Source organism: Saccopteryx bilineata, chromosome 1, assembly GCF_036850765.1.
Source record: "Saccopteryx bilineata isolate mSacBil1 chromosome 1, mSacBil1_pri_phased_curated, whole genome shotgun sequence".
NCBI classification, from domain to species: domain Eukaryota; kingdom Metazoa; phylum Chordata; class Mammalia; order Chiroptera; family Emballonuridae; genus Saccopteryx; species Saccopteryx bilineata.
This window is the reverse complement of record NC_089490.1, coordinates 141,762,675-141,777,734: the sequence shown is the minus strand read 5'-3', so window position 1 is coordinate 141,777,734 and position 15,060 is coordinate 141,762,675. Positions and strand designations below refer to the sequence as shown.

Sequence of the window (15,060 nt, the reverse complement as noted above, 5' to 3'; positions counted from 1 at the left end):
AAGATTTGGCATCTCCTGTTCATCAGCATTCAAAAAAAATTTTTTTTAAAGATAAGGTAGATTTGCAGGAGTTCCAGGATATGACTCCCCCTTTTATATTTTTTTTAAAATTGACCTTAAACATTTGCTGGGTACACTTTAATAATACCTTGACTTTAAAGATTTTAAGAAATACCCGTAATTTGAAAGGTTTGACAAAATACAGTAAATGCTTTTGCTACATATTCAGGAGCATTGTCAGCTTTAATCACATCAGGAAGTCCAATAATAGAAAATGCATACAGACAATGAGCTATAACATGCATAGCAGCCTCTCCTATTCTAGTAGAGGTTACTATAAATCCTGAATAGGTATTCACTGTAACATGGACAACGGACTGTTTGCCAAATGAAGATGTATGAGTAACATCCATTTGCCAAAGTTGTCCTGGTAGGAGTCCTTGAGGGTTAACTCCAAATGAAGGGACAGATTGTAGTATAGGACACCTCGGACAGGATTTACCAATCTGCTGTGCTGCTTCCCGAGAAAGTTGAAACTATTTATGTAGGGCTGCAGCGTTTTGGTGATAAATAGTATGAGACTGAATTGCTTGATCTGTCATGGTTGCTCCAATAATTCTCTTTTGGGTAGTTTGATCAACAAGGGCATTCCCTTGTGCTAAAGCTCCAGGGAGCATAGAGTGAGCTCGAGTATGTCCTATAAAACACGGAGCTCTATGTTGACGTACAAGTCTTTGAAGAAGGAGAAATTGCTGAAATAGTTCATCAGCAGTTGTCCCTAAAACAGCAGTCTCTATAGTGGAAACAACCATTAGTAAATAGTGAGAATCAATTTGGCCTGCAAAATTTGCAAAAGCAATTTGCCATTTAGTGGAAGTTTCCCAGAGCCATTGTTGTTGATCCTTTGAAAAAAGAAACAACAATAACTTTGAGGCTTAAAACTTATAAGCTGTAAGGGTCGCCTATATCCCTTGATAATCAAGGAGGTGACAAGATCAAAATATGGAGAACAGCTAAATGAATCCATTCAATAGGATGTGAAGCTTGCCACAATAGTTCCGCTGGAGTGTAACTTGAGGAACAAATTAGTAAGGCAATTGATTCTTCAGGATTTATGCATTTTAGTTGTGCTTGTTGCAAGGCTTTTTCTACAAGTTTTAAAGCTTGTTGTCCCGCAGGTATAAGTAGCCGAGGAGAAGCTGGTTCAGCTGAGCCTCTAAGAATATCAAAAAGCGGCTTCAGTTCTCCAGTAGTTAATTTCAAGGAAGGTCTAAGCCAATTAATGTCTCCTAACAGTTTCTGGAAATCGTTTAAAGTTCACAAATGATCTGTCCTGATTTCTATTTTCTGTGGGCGAATTTGTTGTCCCTCAATAATTTGTCCTAAATAAGAAAAAGGTAAAGATTGCTGTACCTTTTCAGGAGCTATATAAAGTCCTAATTCTTTCAGAGAATGTTCTAATTGTTGCAAAATGGTCAACACAGTGTCTTTATCTGAATGAGTAATAAGAATATTATCCATATAATGAATTATGTACATCTTAGGGTGCTGCCTTCATACTGGAGAGATAGCTTGAGAAACGTATTTTTGGCACAAGGTAGGACTGTTAGCCAGACCTTGAGGCAAAACTCTCCACTGGTATTGCTCCATGGGAGCCTGGAAATTAAGTAAAGGAACACTGAATGCAAAACGCTTGCAATCATGAGGGCAAGCCTTAAAGGAATAGTAAAAAAGCAATCTTTCAAATCAATAATTACAAGGTGATAATTTCATGGAATGGCAGTAGAAGGAAATCCTAGCAGAAGAGGACCCATAATTTCCAGTCTTATTTATTGCTCTCAAATCTTGTAATAGTCTCCAGTTTCCTTGATTTCTTTTTAATGACAAATATAGGCGTATTCCATGGACTATTAGATGGTTCAATGTGCCCAAGCTGTAACTGCTCTTGTACCAATTGAGCAGCTGCCTTAAGTTTCTCCTGAGAAAGGGGCCATTGGTCTACCAAGACAGAATTATCTGATTTCCAAGTAACTGGGTCTGCACAATGCATTATTGGGGTAGCAGGGGCTACCAAGGCCCCTATGCTAAATTTTGATATCCTAATCCATGCCTTCTGGTATTGGATGCCACTTCTATGAGGGTGAGAATTCCCCGCTGTTCTTTTCCCTAGACCTTTAGTGGGGAAAAAATCCCTGATCAAGCATTTGAGTGCTAACTAAACTATTAGGACTAACAAGCCACACTCCCATATTTTTCAAAACATCTCTACCCCACAAATTAACTGGCAATCCAGGAGCACATAAGGCTGAAAAAATCCAGAATGACCTTCTTTATCTTCCCATTGTAAAAAACTAGAACTTTGTTGAGGGAATTTACTCTGCCCTATACCTTGTAATTCTGTGGCTACTGCATGAGTGGGCCAGGAAGGAGGCCAATGTAGCTTAGCAACAACAGATACATCAGCTTTAGTATCTAATAGTCCTTTAAATTTATGTCCTTGTTTTGTTAGTTCCATTTCAGGGCGTTCCTGACCTATTTTTTTTAATCCAATTGGCAAAATCAGAGAAGCCAAATCACCAGTTTCCTTGGAGCCTCCTTTGCAAGATGTAGCCTGAGAAGAATTAGCATCCTTATACTTCTAAGTGCCTGAATTAGCCGTGAGACAAATTCTTGAAATGACTTATTAGGGCCCAGGTTAATTTTGCTCAATTCCTTTGTTTTGCCTGAGTATAACCTTACACATAAACAAGACAATTTATGCACAAAAAACACAAGTATAACATATAACTTTGATTAATACTTAAATTGCTATTTGGCTCCTAACTCTGAACACACCTCACAATGCACTAACAAAATCAGTAAGTCTTAAGGATCTACATTCTATTCTATTTAAATTTAAATGAGCACTCCTTACAAGTTCTAAAAACATTTTATTTTTTCTAAATATTAGAGCCAGCATTTCCAATTTTTGCATGCAAAAAAACCCCCTTAATTCAGGCCTTAAAAACAGACACATTTTGACAACATTAAACAAAGACTAAACAGAAACAAGAATTAGACGAACCAGACAAACCAGAGAGAAACCCGGGACTTCAGAGCACATCCAGATTAGAAAGATGCCTGCCTGATATTAGTCAGGGCATTTTCTGACAGAGGGACTGAAGGATGTGACTAAACAAAATCTCCCCGAGAAAATTTGCTCTCGGCAGCTGCTGGGATATTTTCTATAGTCAGATCCAACACAGGTCCCTGCCTCAATTTCCATGCAAAGAATAAGAAAGAAACAAAATGATAGTTCAGAAGATCATAGTTAAAACATTAAAGAAAATCAGATCATGACTGGAAAAGCTGTAACTTTCCTAATACCTGAATCTCCTATCCATTCTCAAATTCTATAGTTGCTGTAACTGGCGGCTCAGGTTGACTATGCTGAGATTTCTCCCCTATCTCAACAGCCCCTTCATGAAAGTCCAACTTCCACAGCAAATAATCACCTCCGGAGAGACAAGCACAGGCAATCGCCTTCCAGTCATTTGGGGGAAGAACCTTTGCCCTAATAGTATCTAATAAACCAAGTGAAAAAGGGGCAGTAGGCCCATACTGAACACAAACAAGTTTAAGCTCTTTCAGAGTTCTAAAAGGTACAGGTTCATGTTCTCACACTAGTCTCCCTGTTTTATCCTGTCTTTTTTTTTTTTTTTTTTTCTTTTTGCATTTTTCTGAAGCTGGAAACAGGGAGAGACAGTCAGACAGACTCCCGCATGCGCCCGACCGGGATCCACCTGGCACGCCCACCAGGGGGCGACACTCTGCCCACCAGGGGGCGATGCTCTGCCCATCCTGGGCGTTGCCATGTTGCGACCAGAGCCACTCTAGCGCCTGAGGCAGAGGCCACAGAGCCATCCCCAGCGCCCGGGCCATCTTTGCTCCAATGGAGCCTTGGCTGTGGGAGGGGAAGAGAGAGACAGAGAGGAAGGCATGGCGGAGAGGTGGAGAAGCAAATGGGCGCTTCTCCTATGTGCCCTGGCCGGGAATCGAACCCTGGTCCTCCTCACGCTAGGCCGACGCTCTACCGCTGAGCCAACCGGCCAGGGCTACCCTGTCATTCTACAACAGAAAAATGGGTAAAGCCATTTATTGTTTCCCCTACATTTTGAGCCTGGTCTATAGATTGTTGGAGAGGGGATTTCCCAGATTTTGAGCTATAGACTCCGCAATCAGCCTGATAAGGGAATAGAGGAGCAGAGGGTTGAATGTAGGAAGGAGCTGAGGGCAGTGGAGGCCCCACGGCTAAGGCAGCCATAGCCACGGATTTTTCATCCCCCGAGTCATCCTCAGACTCCAAGTTATCCTCGTATTCACATCCCTCTGTTTCCAGCTCACCTTGATACTCTTCAATGATTTGTCTTCATACGAAAACATTTCTACATAAAGGTCCCTTATTTTTTACCCTATCTGTCCCATAATCTTTTACTCCCGACTACACTTTCCCCAAAAACTTTCTTTACTCACTGTGCGCACTTCACTTTGGGGAGTTCCGTCACCTTCCTTCAGTTTTAGTTTCCTCGTACTCAAGTTGTCTGTTCGGGCACCACTTGCCGCAGACCAGCGGGGCTACTAATAACGGTGCAGAATTAAGGAAACACACTTACCAAAACAAAAACGATGGGACTGGGAGGACTCTTCAAAATGCCTGGCAGTATCCAAGTGCCCCATAGCCCCAGTTCGCTTTATTATATAGACATATGCAAATCAAGGACCTTGATACAAAATTGCACATCCAAGGCTAAGGCAGGAACTCTCCCAAGGCAAAAACAGGATACATTAGTGAAATCTACCAACATCTGAAACAGACAAAGAGTCAGAGGAAGGGCATGTATATTGCTTCCAGCAACCCAAGGAAGCAAGTAGAGTGGGTGCAAATACTCAGCATCATAGCCAAATATGGAGATGGAGAGGGGAGAACTTAACCTTTTGCTAAGCATCGAATCTAAAATGGCCTTTTGCCATTTATAGTCCACAACAGGTGGGGAGGTCCAGGGCACTTTATGTGGAATTCAGTCCATTATTGTACATTGAACACTCAGCTCAATTCAATGTGGGTCAGCAATCTAAATGTAAAACTATAAAAGCACATAGGAGAAAAGCTTTGTGAACTTTTGTTAGAGATTCCATGAATAAGATACTTATCACTAATAAACTAGATTTCATTAAAACTTAATGAAAAGTTTGGCATTTCAAAAGATACAATAGGTTTCTGTTGAGTACAATCTGGCTGCAGCACTGACCCTGGGAGTCCACTGTGCTCTGTCTGGCATGCAAAATGACCAGAGTTCACACACCCTGCATTCCTACGTGCACTGTCCAAATGGTGGACTGACCAGAGCCTGCAAAGATCTCGGGGACTGACCATCTACTATATGACTCCAGCACTAATGAGAGTGAGTAAAGACCCTAATTTCAAAGGTGCCCAGGGCAGATCCAACAATGACTGGAATGAGTAGTGACCCTGGGGTTCCATGTTCCAACTTCAGCACTGAGTGCCTACAAACTGGGTTCCTATGCACTGTGTTTGGCCCCAGCCATGCAAAGAGCATTCACTGATACTGAGAATGTAACTATACATTCTGGAGCATGCAATGACCCTGGATTTTGTGGATGTCCAGATCCAGAACTGACCAGAATGTACACTGACCCTGGATCCTATGTGCCCTCTCTGACTCCAGCATCCAACCGAACATGCAGTAATGCTAGGAATGTACATGTACCATCTTGAGCATGAGAAGAACTTTGTTTCATATGTGATGTGTAGTGTCAGCTCCCTTGTGCAGGCAGTGCTAGCCTCAGAAGTGATTCTGAGTACTCTGTCAAGAGCACAGTCACCTTAGGGATGTGTTGTTACTATCTAACTCAAGTACCAACCTGGGTGTACGGTGACCCTGAGCTCTTATGTGGCCTGTCTCATTGCTGCACTGGAATGTGATCTCATTTAGGACAGAGTCTTTCCATCCAGCTCCCAATTGTCCCTGAGGCCTCCCACCTAGTAGTATGTGCTGAGTGAAGAATACCATCTGGGGAATAGACAATCCATGTGTTTGCATTCCCTGGTTGCCTTTAAAGCCCTTACCCATGTCTGAGTTAGCATCTTCACCCAAAATCCCAGAGGACCCATTGGAACCAGATAAACTTTCCCCGTGGTTCAGGAGCTGCAGCTGGTGGTAGGCTCACCAGTCAATCACTGTCAACCCTGGCATTTCGGCTGACACTGGCTTCTCATCCTTTGGACCTGAAAAGGGTAGTTAGTGTTGGTAAAGTGTAGACCATGTTGGTCTGAAACAGTGTGCAAATCCATGTTGCTTTCTGCGGCCAGGATTTCTTATGAAAAACCACAAGGGCACAATATAGGGCTTTTCCTAAAATGAGATCCTTCAGGCTGGTGGACTGAGGACCAGAGGCCAGCTAATCTTGAACCCTAAAATCAGTCATTGTGTCTCCCAGCATGGTAGTTTCATAGTCAAACACTCTGTTTAAAACTCTTCAACAAAGGGATTCTGAACTTGATCCTTATAAGGCAGGGTCTGTCATTTAGGGTCGTGTCATACTGTGTGTTGGGAGCTAATCTGTGTGTGGTAGGATGTTTAGCAGCATCCCTGGCCTCTACCCAGCAGATTCCAGTAGCATTGCCTCCCCCTGGATATTATAATCCCAAAACGCCTGTGGACACTGCTGAATGACCCCAAGGGGACAAAAATTGCCCCCTGGCTGAGAAGGTGTCCCATCAGAACAAGTTTTCTGGGTTTCAGCTTCACAAGACCAAGGGGAGGAAAATCCCATTGCTCAAAACATAGTGTGGTATCTTACTTTTCAAGTTGTAATGCCAAAGGAGTGCTATGGCTGGAGGAGCCACTGCCCATCCAGTCCCACTGGTTTTCTGGGAACTTCCAAATAAGGGCTGCGTGAACAAGCAACCTCATAAAGGCTGAGCCAGACTGAACAGCTGAGCTTGGGCAGTTGGAGGCAGCCCCCTGAACCCACCGCTTTGCAGGGCTCACCAGAACTTGGCAAGTCTGGAAAAATTCCCTATGAAGCCAGCTCACGGGAAACTCTCCTTAGAAACTAGTTAATTCATCTTCTCACTGTCAACCCACCAGAAGTTCTGTAAGCAAACTTCAAGAAAAATGTGGAAGACAAACACACACACACACACACACACACACACACACACACATACACACACACACACCTCCTTTCTAGGAAAACGAACTCTTGCCCATTTCTCAGCCAAAACGCGCACCTCTTACCTTGATGCCACGGATAACTTTAAATCATCACCAGGACGACAGCCCCGGTCGCCCAAGAAGGAGACTTGGGGTAGGTGGACTCGCAGCCTGAGCTCTGGGAGTCCCCGTTCCTCCACGGGGCCACTTCTGAAGCCTCAGAGTGCCCCCTTCTCCAATCCAACTCACAAATATTGGGGGACGAAAATCTAGGTCCCACCCAACGCGGAGGCTGTGTCCTCGCTGCGCTTTCGGGGGGCCCTTTGTTCACAGCCCCCACACCGTGCGCCCCACTCCACGTGCAGCCAGATTGGGGCAGCGGGACCCGCCCCATCCACGGATCTGCTTGGGCTCCGCCACTGAACTCATCCCCTCCATCGACTCCCTCCCAGGACTCGCCCCTTGCCCGGATGCACCCCCAGATTCGGCCCAACCCAACCGCTTCCCCACATCAACCTGACCTGCCCCCTCTGTTTTCCCAGCCTGGCCCACTATCCTCTCCAAATCCATCCCCTCCCTGTACTGTCCCTCCATCCATCCCGCCTGTCCACCTCCCAGCCGCCCACCCACAGCGCCTCCATGGACCTATCCCGCCCCTGCACAGGGGTGCTGCGTCTCCAGGTCCTCTTCATTCCCCACCATGCAGGGTCCGCTGTGTCCACACACACCCCAACCGTGGCCCCGGTCCTGGAGACTGGTGCAGTGCACGAAGCCTGAATAGCAGAGCCCTGTGAAGAAGCTAAGACTGGCTAGTGGGCCAGCCTTTCAGACCCACAGCGCCTCCAGGCCCCTTATAGCCTGGCCTCAGGTATCCGTTCTTTGAGCCTCCATTCCCCTCTGGCAAAAAGCAGGAGTGAACTAGCACCCCTTTCTTTCCTGAATGCAGGGTGTCCCCTCCAGCCCCTTCCACTGTCTCCAGCTCAAAGATTTCCCCCCTGTTGTAGTTGCCTCTGAGGGGGGCACCTCTTTTCAATGTCATGTTCAAGTCCTCCTCCAGGATCAACCCCCATCAACTGGCCTGAGATTCTTTAGTGTTTATTGGAACCAAGTCCAAGCTTGGGGCTGCCCTGAGGCTGCCTTGATGGCCCAGCCTCGGCCTAGTTCCTCCTGCAACCCATGCTGACCCCAGTGCCTGCCTTTGTTCAAGCTCTGCCCCTCCACCTTCCTCCTGTGCCTGCCCAACTCGCTCCTTCCAGAAGCCTCCCTGCAGCCCTCTCTGCTCCCAGGCACATGGGCTTTCTAGGCAGTGTCCTCCATCAGCCTTCCCCATAGGCTTTAGACCAAGCCCTGGGCAGGCAGTAGGGACTTAAGGACACAGAGGATCTGCCATAGCAGATGCTGGAGGGGCAATACGGGAACTGGAGTAGATGTGGGGACAGCAGAGGCAGTGCTGAGAGACCAGGGAGAAGTGCCAGCCTACAAGCATAGTCCACAGGGTCACCAAGCAGAATCTTCTAGTAAAGCCCTCATAGTTCACATCTGCCCTACCCAGCCCAGCCCCTCCAGATACCTCAAAGACAGGAAACAGTGCATACCTGTGTGCAGAAACAGCTGTGGGGTGTGATGCTCACTGCCCAAGAGGGCACAGCTACCATATCACTTGGGATCAGCAGTGACACTAATGAAGCTAAAAATTTATGTGACCTCTGAGCCAGCACAAAAGGAAAGGGATGTAACCAAGGTGATTGCCAAGCAGCTGCATCATTAGGGGCAGTGAATAACCAGAAGCAGCCTGCATGACCATCCACAGGACAAGGGACAAACAGATGAAACAGATGCCATGTGTAATCCCCTCAAAGCAGGGAGTGAGGTGCAGGGGGTGGGAAGCAGGGTGGACAGAAGGAAGAAGAATGCAAGGAGGTAATTTGAAACAAGACCCAAGGGAGTCTATCTCCTTCTGCCTGGGGGCATGTCCAGGTGCTGAGGGAGCAGGTGGCTGGGGACTGCAGGGGTCTTCCTGTGTGCTGTGTCCCCTTGGCCCAGCATGTGAGGACCAGGGTTACTGACTCCATGGAGGAGCAGACCTCTGCACACAGCCAGCATGAGCCCATTCCCAGGGCCTAGGGTCCAGGGTGGGCTTTGAGAGAGGATCCTCCTCTGGCTTTACCTGACCTCAGAAAAGAGCACAGAAGGTAGGTAGGCTTTGGGTTTTCCCCAAACCCAAATGGTCCAGGGAGCCAGCATCAATGTCTTCTCAAGGACTTCAATGTATCCAGAAAAGAGCAACAGCCAGCAGGAAATGTCACTTGGAAGAAAGGTGCAAAGGCTGCTGGGAATCTCCTAGGGGCAAGAAGTGCCTTCCAGGGCACCTTTACAGACGGAGAAAAATCCACGCAGGGATCTCCCCAGCACTCTCACTGATGCATGTGATGTTTGCTCTCCTCCAACAATAGCTGTAATATCTTGCGCACGCGTGCGTGTGTGTGTGTGTGTGTGTGTGCGCACGTATACACCATACGTGCATTCCCAGTCTGGTAGGAGCATGGAAAGAAGAGCATAGGATGAATTTCCTGTGCCTGCTGTAACAAATTATCATAAATTGGGTGGCTTGAACAATAGGACTTTAGACTACTCACAGGATGGAACAAAATATTTGCAAGTCCTGTATCTAGTGAGGGATTACTATCCAGTGTATATAAAGAGTGTCTGTGCCAGACTACAATTGGCAAAAAGCCTTTGTAAGTTCAAGGCTTAGCAAAAGGCTGTTCTCCCCCAACTCCTCCATATTGACTATGAAGCTGAGTATTTGCACTCACCCATACCCCCCCACTTCACTTGCTTGTTTAAGTTGCTAGAAGCAATTTACATGCCCTTCCTCTCACCCTTTGTTTGTTCAGACTTTGGCTGATTTCACTTATGCATGGTGGGGAGATTCCTGTTTACGCCTTACATGGATTCCTTTTTATGCCTTAAAAGAATTCCTGTTTTTGCCTCAGATGTGTGACTTATCAAAGGCTTCCTTATTGCCACATGGCTATATAATAAAGCAAATCGGGGGCTATTTTGTTCTGTCTTGCCATCAGCTTGCAAAGGCCTCCTGATCCCATCCTATTTCTCTTTAAACCTATTTTCTTCATTCTGCATCATTCTCCCTCAGGACCTGGAATTACTAGCCATACTGGTTCATGGAAAGTGGTGCCCAAACAGGGACTTGAGTATGAGAAAACTAAAGGCAGATGATGGAATTCCCCAAGTGTGCACAGTAAGTAAAGTTTTTGGGGAGAGTATAGTCGGGAGTAATAAATTATGGGACAGTTAAGGTCAAAAGCTAGGGACCTTTTTGTAACAATAGTTATGCAGCTAGAATGCTTTTTGCGATATGTTCAAGATGTGTGCCCCTGGTTCCTGGAGGAGGGAACGGTTATTTCTGCTACAGGGGAGCAAGTACGTAAAGTTCTGAGAAGGCAGTGGTGTGAGGAGACTATGGTAGGAGGAATAAAAGTAGCAGTCTCTCTGGCAGTTGGAGCTGTACTTTGCGGCTTGGGGGCTGAGGAATGTAGGACAGTGTGGCTGCCTCTGATTCTCTCCAGCTGCTTAGTCTGCCGCTCAGCTGAAGTTGAAATCTCAGCATAGTCAACCTGAACTGCCGGTTACAGCAACTATAGAATTTGAGAATGGATAGGAGACTCAGGTATTAGGAAAATTACAGCTTTTCCTGTTATGGTCTGATTTTCTTTAATGTTTTAACTACAATCTTCTGAATTACCATTTTGTTTCTTATTCTCTGCCTGGAAATTGAGGCAGGGGACCTGTGTTGGATCTGACTATAGAAAATATCCCAGCAGCTGCCAAGAAAATTTTCTTGGGGAAATTTTATTTAGTCCCATCCATCATCAGTCACTCTGTCAGAAAATGCCCTGACTGAGATCAAGCAGGCATCTTTCTAGTTTGATTGTGCTTTGAAATCCCAGGTTTCTCTCTGGTTTGTCTAATTCTAGTTTCTGTTTAGTCTTTGTTTGATGTTGTCTAAAATGAGACTTTTAAGGCCTGAATTAAGTTCTTGCATGCAAAAATTGGAAATGCTGGCTTAAATATTGAAAAAATAAAATAGTTTCATCCTTAGATTTTTGCTTTAAAATTGGAACTTGTAAGGAGCACTCATTTAGATTTAAATATTAATCAGATTTATGTGTTATACTTGTGTTTCTGAACTGTAATTGTCTTGTTTGTATGTAAAGCTTTACTCAGATCTAGGAAACAAAGGAATTAAGCAAAATTAAGCAGGGCCCTGATAAGTCATTTCAAGGATTTGTCTTAAGCTACTTCAGGCAGTTGACTACTTGTCAGGCCACATCCTGCAAAAGAGGCCCTGAAGAAATCAAGAATTTGGCTCCTCTAATATCCTGAAATGGAACAATACAAATGTGTAAATTCAGAGGCAACATTGGCCTTCTTCTTGGTCCACATATGCAGCAGTCATTGAGCTGCAAGGCATAGGGAAAAGTAAGTCCCCCCAACAAAGCTCTTAAGTTTCTTACAGTAGGAAGAGAAAGAAGGTCATACTGGACTTTTTCAGCCTTATGTGCTCCTTGGATTGCCTGTTAATTTGTGGGGTAAAGATGTTTTGAAAAATATGGGAGCATTATTTATCAGTCCTAATGATTTAGTCAGTGCTCAAATGCTTGATCAGGGATCTTTGCCCACTAAGGGATCAGGGAAAGAACCACGGGGGATTCTCACCCCCATAGAAGTGACACCCAATAACAGAAGGCATAGATTAGGGTATCAAAATTTAGCAGAGGGGCCTTGGTAGCTCCTGCTACCCCAATAATGCATTGTGCAGACCCAATTACTTGGAAATCAGATAATCTTGTATGGGTAGACCAATGGCCTCTTTCTCAGGAGAAACTTAAGGCAGCTGCTTGATTGGTATAAGAGCAGTTACAGCTTGGGCATACTGAAGCTTCTAATAGCCCATGGAATATGCCTATATCTGTCATTAAAGGAAATCAGGAAACTGGAGGCTATTACAAGATTTGAGAGCAAGAAATAAGAGGAGAGACTCACTGCACAAGAGCAATTACTTTTTTTGATTATTCCCTCCTCAGGACTTGAGGCAACTGAGAGGCATTTTATACCAGCTGAGCAACGGCCTAAGTCTCTCATGTTATACCAGAATATAGTAACTGGCCCTAAGTGGCAAAATTGAATCAAATTACTAACTTAGGGGCGAGAGTATGTTCCATCAACAGGCCCTCTTTGAATGGCAGTGAGGAACAAGGAACATGAAGCCTCGTCATAGATTGACATAAGCCCCTAGAAAGCAACCTGGTTCCAGAGATCCAGAATGCCCATTAAGCTTAAGGTAAAAAAGCTTCATGTGCTGAAAGCAGTGGTCATAGAACTTGGAAACCAGCTGCAGAGAGTGACAACAGTTCCAGTGCCATGTGGACTTTTCCTGCTCTTTGTGACAATTCTCAATGGGACTGAAGTGGGTGGGGTTGGGTTGCATCTACAGAGAATATGGAATGGTGACGGTGTCAGCATGGACCTAGTGAAATACATTAACATACTAAGGACATTCAAAACAGCAAAGACTCTATTATAGATCCTGCTGTATTGACTAAGAATTTGCTTTAATCCCTTTAATAGGATACTTGTTTGGACATCTGTTAGCATTGGCTATACTAATTTTGTGTTTAATCTGTATTGTTTCAGTCTGCCTTCGAATTAGAATCTGGGAAACTAGGAAATCAGATGAGTGCAAATCTCAGCACACAAATGAAAAAGAAAAAAGAAAAGGGGGATATGTGGGAGACTGCAAGTGGCAAAAAGCCTTTGTAAGTTCAAGGCTTAGCAAAAGGCTAAGTGCTCCCCCAACTCCTCCATATTGGCTATGAAGCTGAGTATTTGCACTCATCCCATAGCCCCCACTTCATTTGCTTGCTTAAGTTGCTAGAAGCAATTTACATGCCCTTCCTCTCACCCTTTGTTTGTTCAGATGTTGGCTGATTTCACTTATGCATGTTGGGGGGAGGGATTGCTGTTTACACCTTAAATGGATTCCTGTTTATGCCTTAAAAGAATTCCTGTTTTTGCCTCAGATGTGTGACTTTGTATCAAAGGCTTCCTTATTGCCACATGGCTGTATAAGAAAGCAAACTGGGAGCTATTTCGTTCCGCCTTGCCATCAGCTTGCAAAGGCCTCCTGATCCCATCCTATTTCTCTTTAAGCCTATTTTCTTCATTCCACATCCTTCTCCCACAGGACCTGGAATTACTAGCTGTGCTGGTTCACAGCAAGTGCCCATGATTCAACAGAAACAAAAAGCATATTTGGCTGGTTGGCACCAAAAGAGGCAAATCTTTCCCTTCTGGCAGAACACAAGCCAGAGTTCTGTCTGCAGGCAGCACAGTAGCAAGTACCAGAGGCCGCCTAGGGTGGGAAGACCAAACCTTATTGGCCTGCACACCAGGATCTGCTGGTTCAATGTGCAGCAAAATGGGAGAAGTCATTATGGGCCATAAAGAAATTACAAAGGTGCCCTTCATAATGCTGTCTCCCTGAACACTCGAGAGATAATACACTTCTACCTTAGGCAGCTAGGTGCTGGTTGTTCAGGGAGTTAACTGGAGGTACATCTCCATCCCCCTACCCTATGGTGCCAACAAAGCCACTCATCATAGATGGGTGGCTTGTACAGTCAGGAGCCATGTCCATTGCAGCCGTTGGCCTTTAAGGAGGGCTGTGGGGGTAGGCAAAAGCACATTGCCCTGCAGCCCAAAGACTGGCTTGAGCAGAGTCCTTGGTGCATATCTGCAACTGGATGGGAGCAGCTGCCTGATGCAGGAGGGCCTCCACTGAAGCTGGGCACCCCTGTTGAGGTCTCTCATTCAAAATCCAGAGTACTGTCCACAAGTGGCATGTCCATCCAGTAAGGGAGCCAGTGCTCCCCTTGGTCTCAGTCCAAGAGTCAGTCCACGATAGACAACCCAGCTGTCTGCAAATCACCAAGGTAATGGTCCATTACAGGCAACTAGGTTCACATGGGGCCTCAGGCCTCCCCCCTCATCCCTACCATCATGGCAGCTCTGAAGATGCTGCCCCAAGGAGGAACAAGTGGCAACAGTGGCCAACCTCTACAACTCTGCTCCAGAGAGGATGATGCCATCCACCCTTGTGTCCCAGTCACAGCAAGCTTACCAGGGGCTCAGTAGGTACTCTTTGCTGCTGGGTTTTTACCTTCTGGACAACCTCTGGCCAAGCTCTGAGTGTGTGGTTGGCAGCTTCAGCCTGAGCCTCCTCATCCTCAAAAGAGGAGCTGGAAACACCTGCTCCCACCAACTCAGAGCCACTCCACTGGCACAGCCATCTTCAACTGCTGTGGCTGCTGTCTCTCAGCCTGAAGTTGAACCCACAGTTGTTCCTCTAACAGCTGCCACTACCAACGTTCAACTTCCAGGGAAACTGCAACTCACCAACCCGTTTGGCCTCCTTCTTCAGCGCTTGCTTCAACTCACACTGTGGCTGGTTCTCAGCCTGCAGTCTGACTTGCAGTTCTTGGATCTGCAGATTTTTCTCTAGTGACTGTTCCAGCTTGTGCCATTGTTGCCATTTGGCCCACAGCTCATCCTGGAGTTTCCAACCTCAGGCCACCTCTCGCACAGAGCTCTCAGTTTACTCTCACAGGGCTTTAAAAACACCCAGCCTATGGCCCCCAAAAGGACAGCCACGGGGAACCACACACTGGAGAACAGCAACCACTCCTCTGCCCCACCCTTCAAGGCTGTCAGCGGCTCCATACCCATCTGTTCTGAACCCTGCCCACTACGCCAGGTGTAA

The 15,060-nt window shown here is 45.8% G+C and overlaps 1 protein-coding gene across 1 annotated transcript in view; it reads right to left on the bottom strand.

The window, feature by feature from the left end:
* Positions 1-15,060, bottom strand: part of CPAMD8 (C3 and PZP like alpha-2-macroglobulin domain containing 8) — a 110,919-nt gene that overhangs the window by 95,359 nt on the left and 500 nt on the right. Inside the window, 1 exon segment of the mRNA XM_066252643.1 lies at positions 14,697-14,850. Coding sequence (XP_066108740.1) covers positions 14,697-14,850 — 154 coding nt within the window.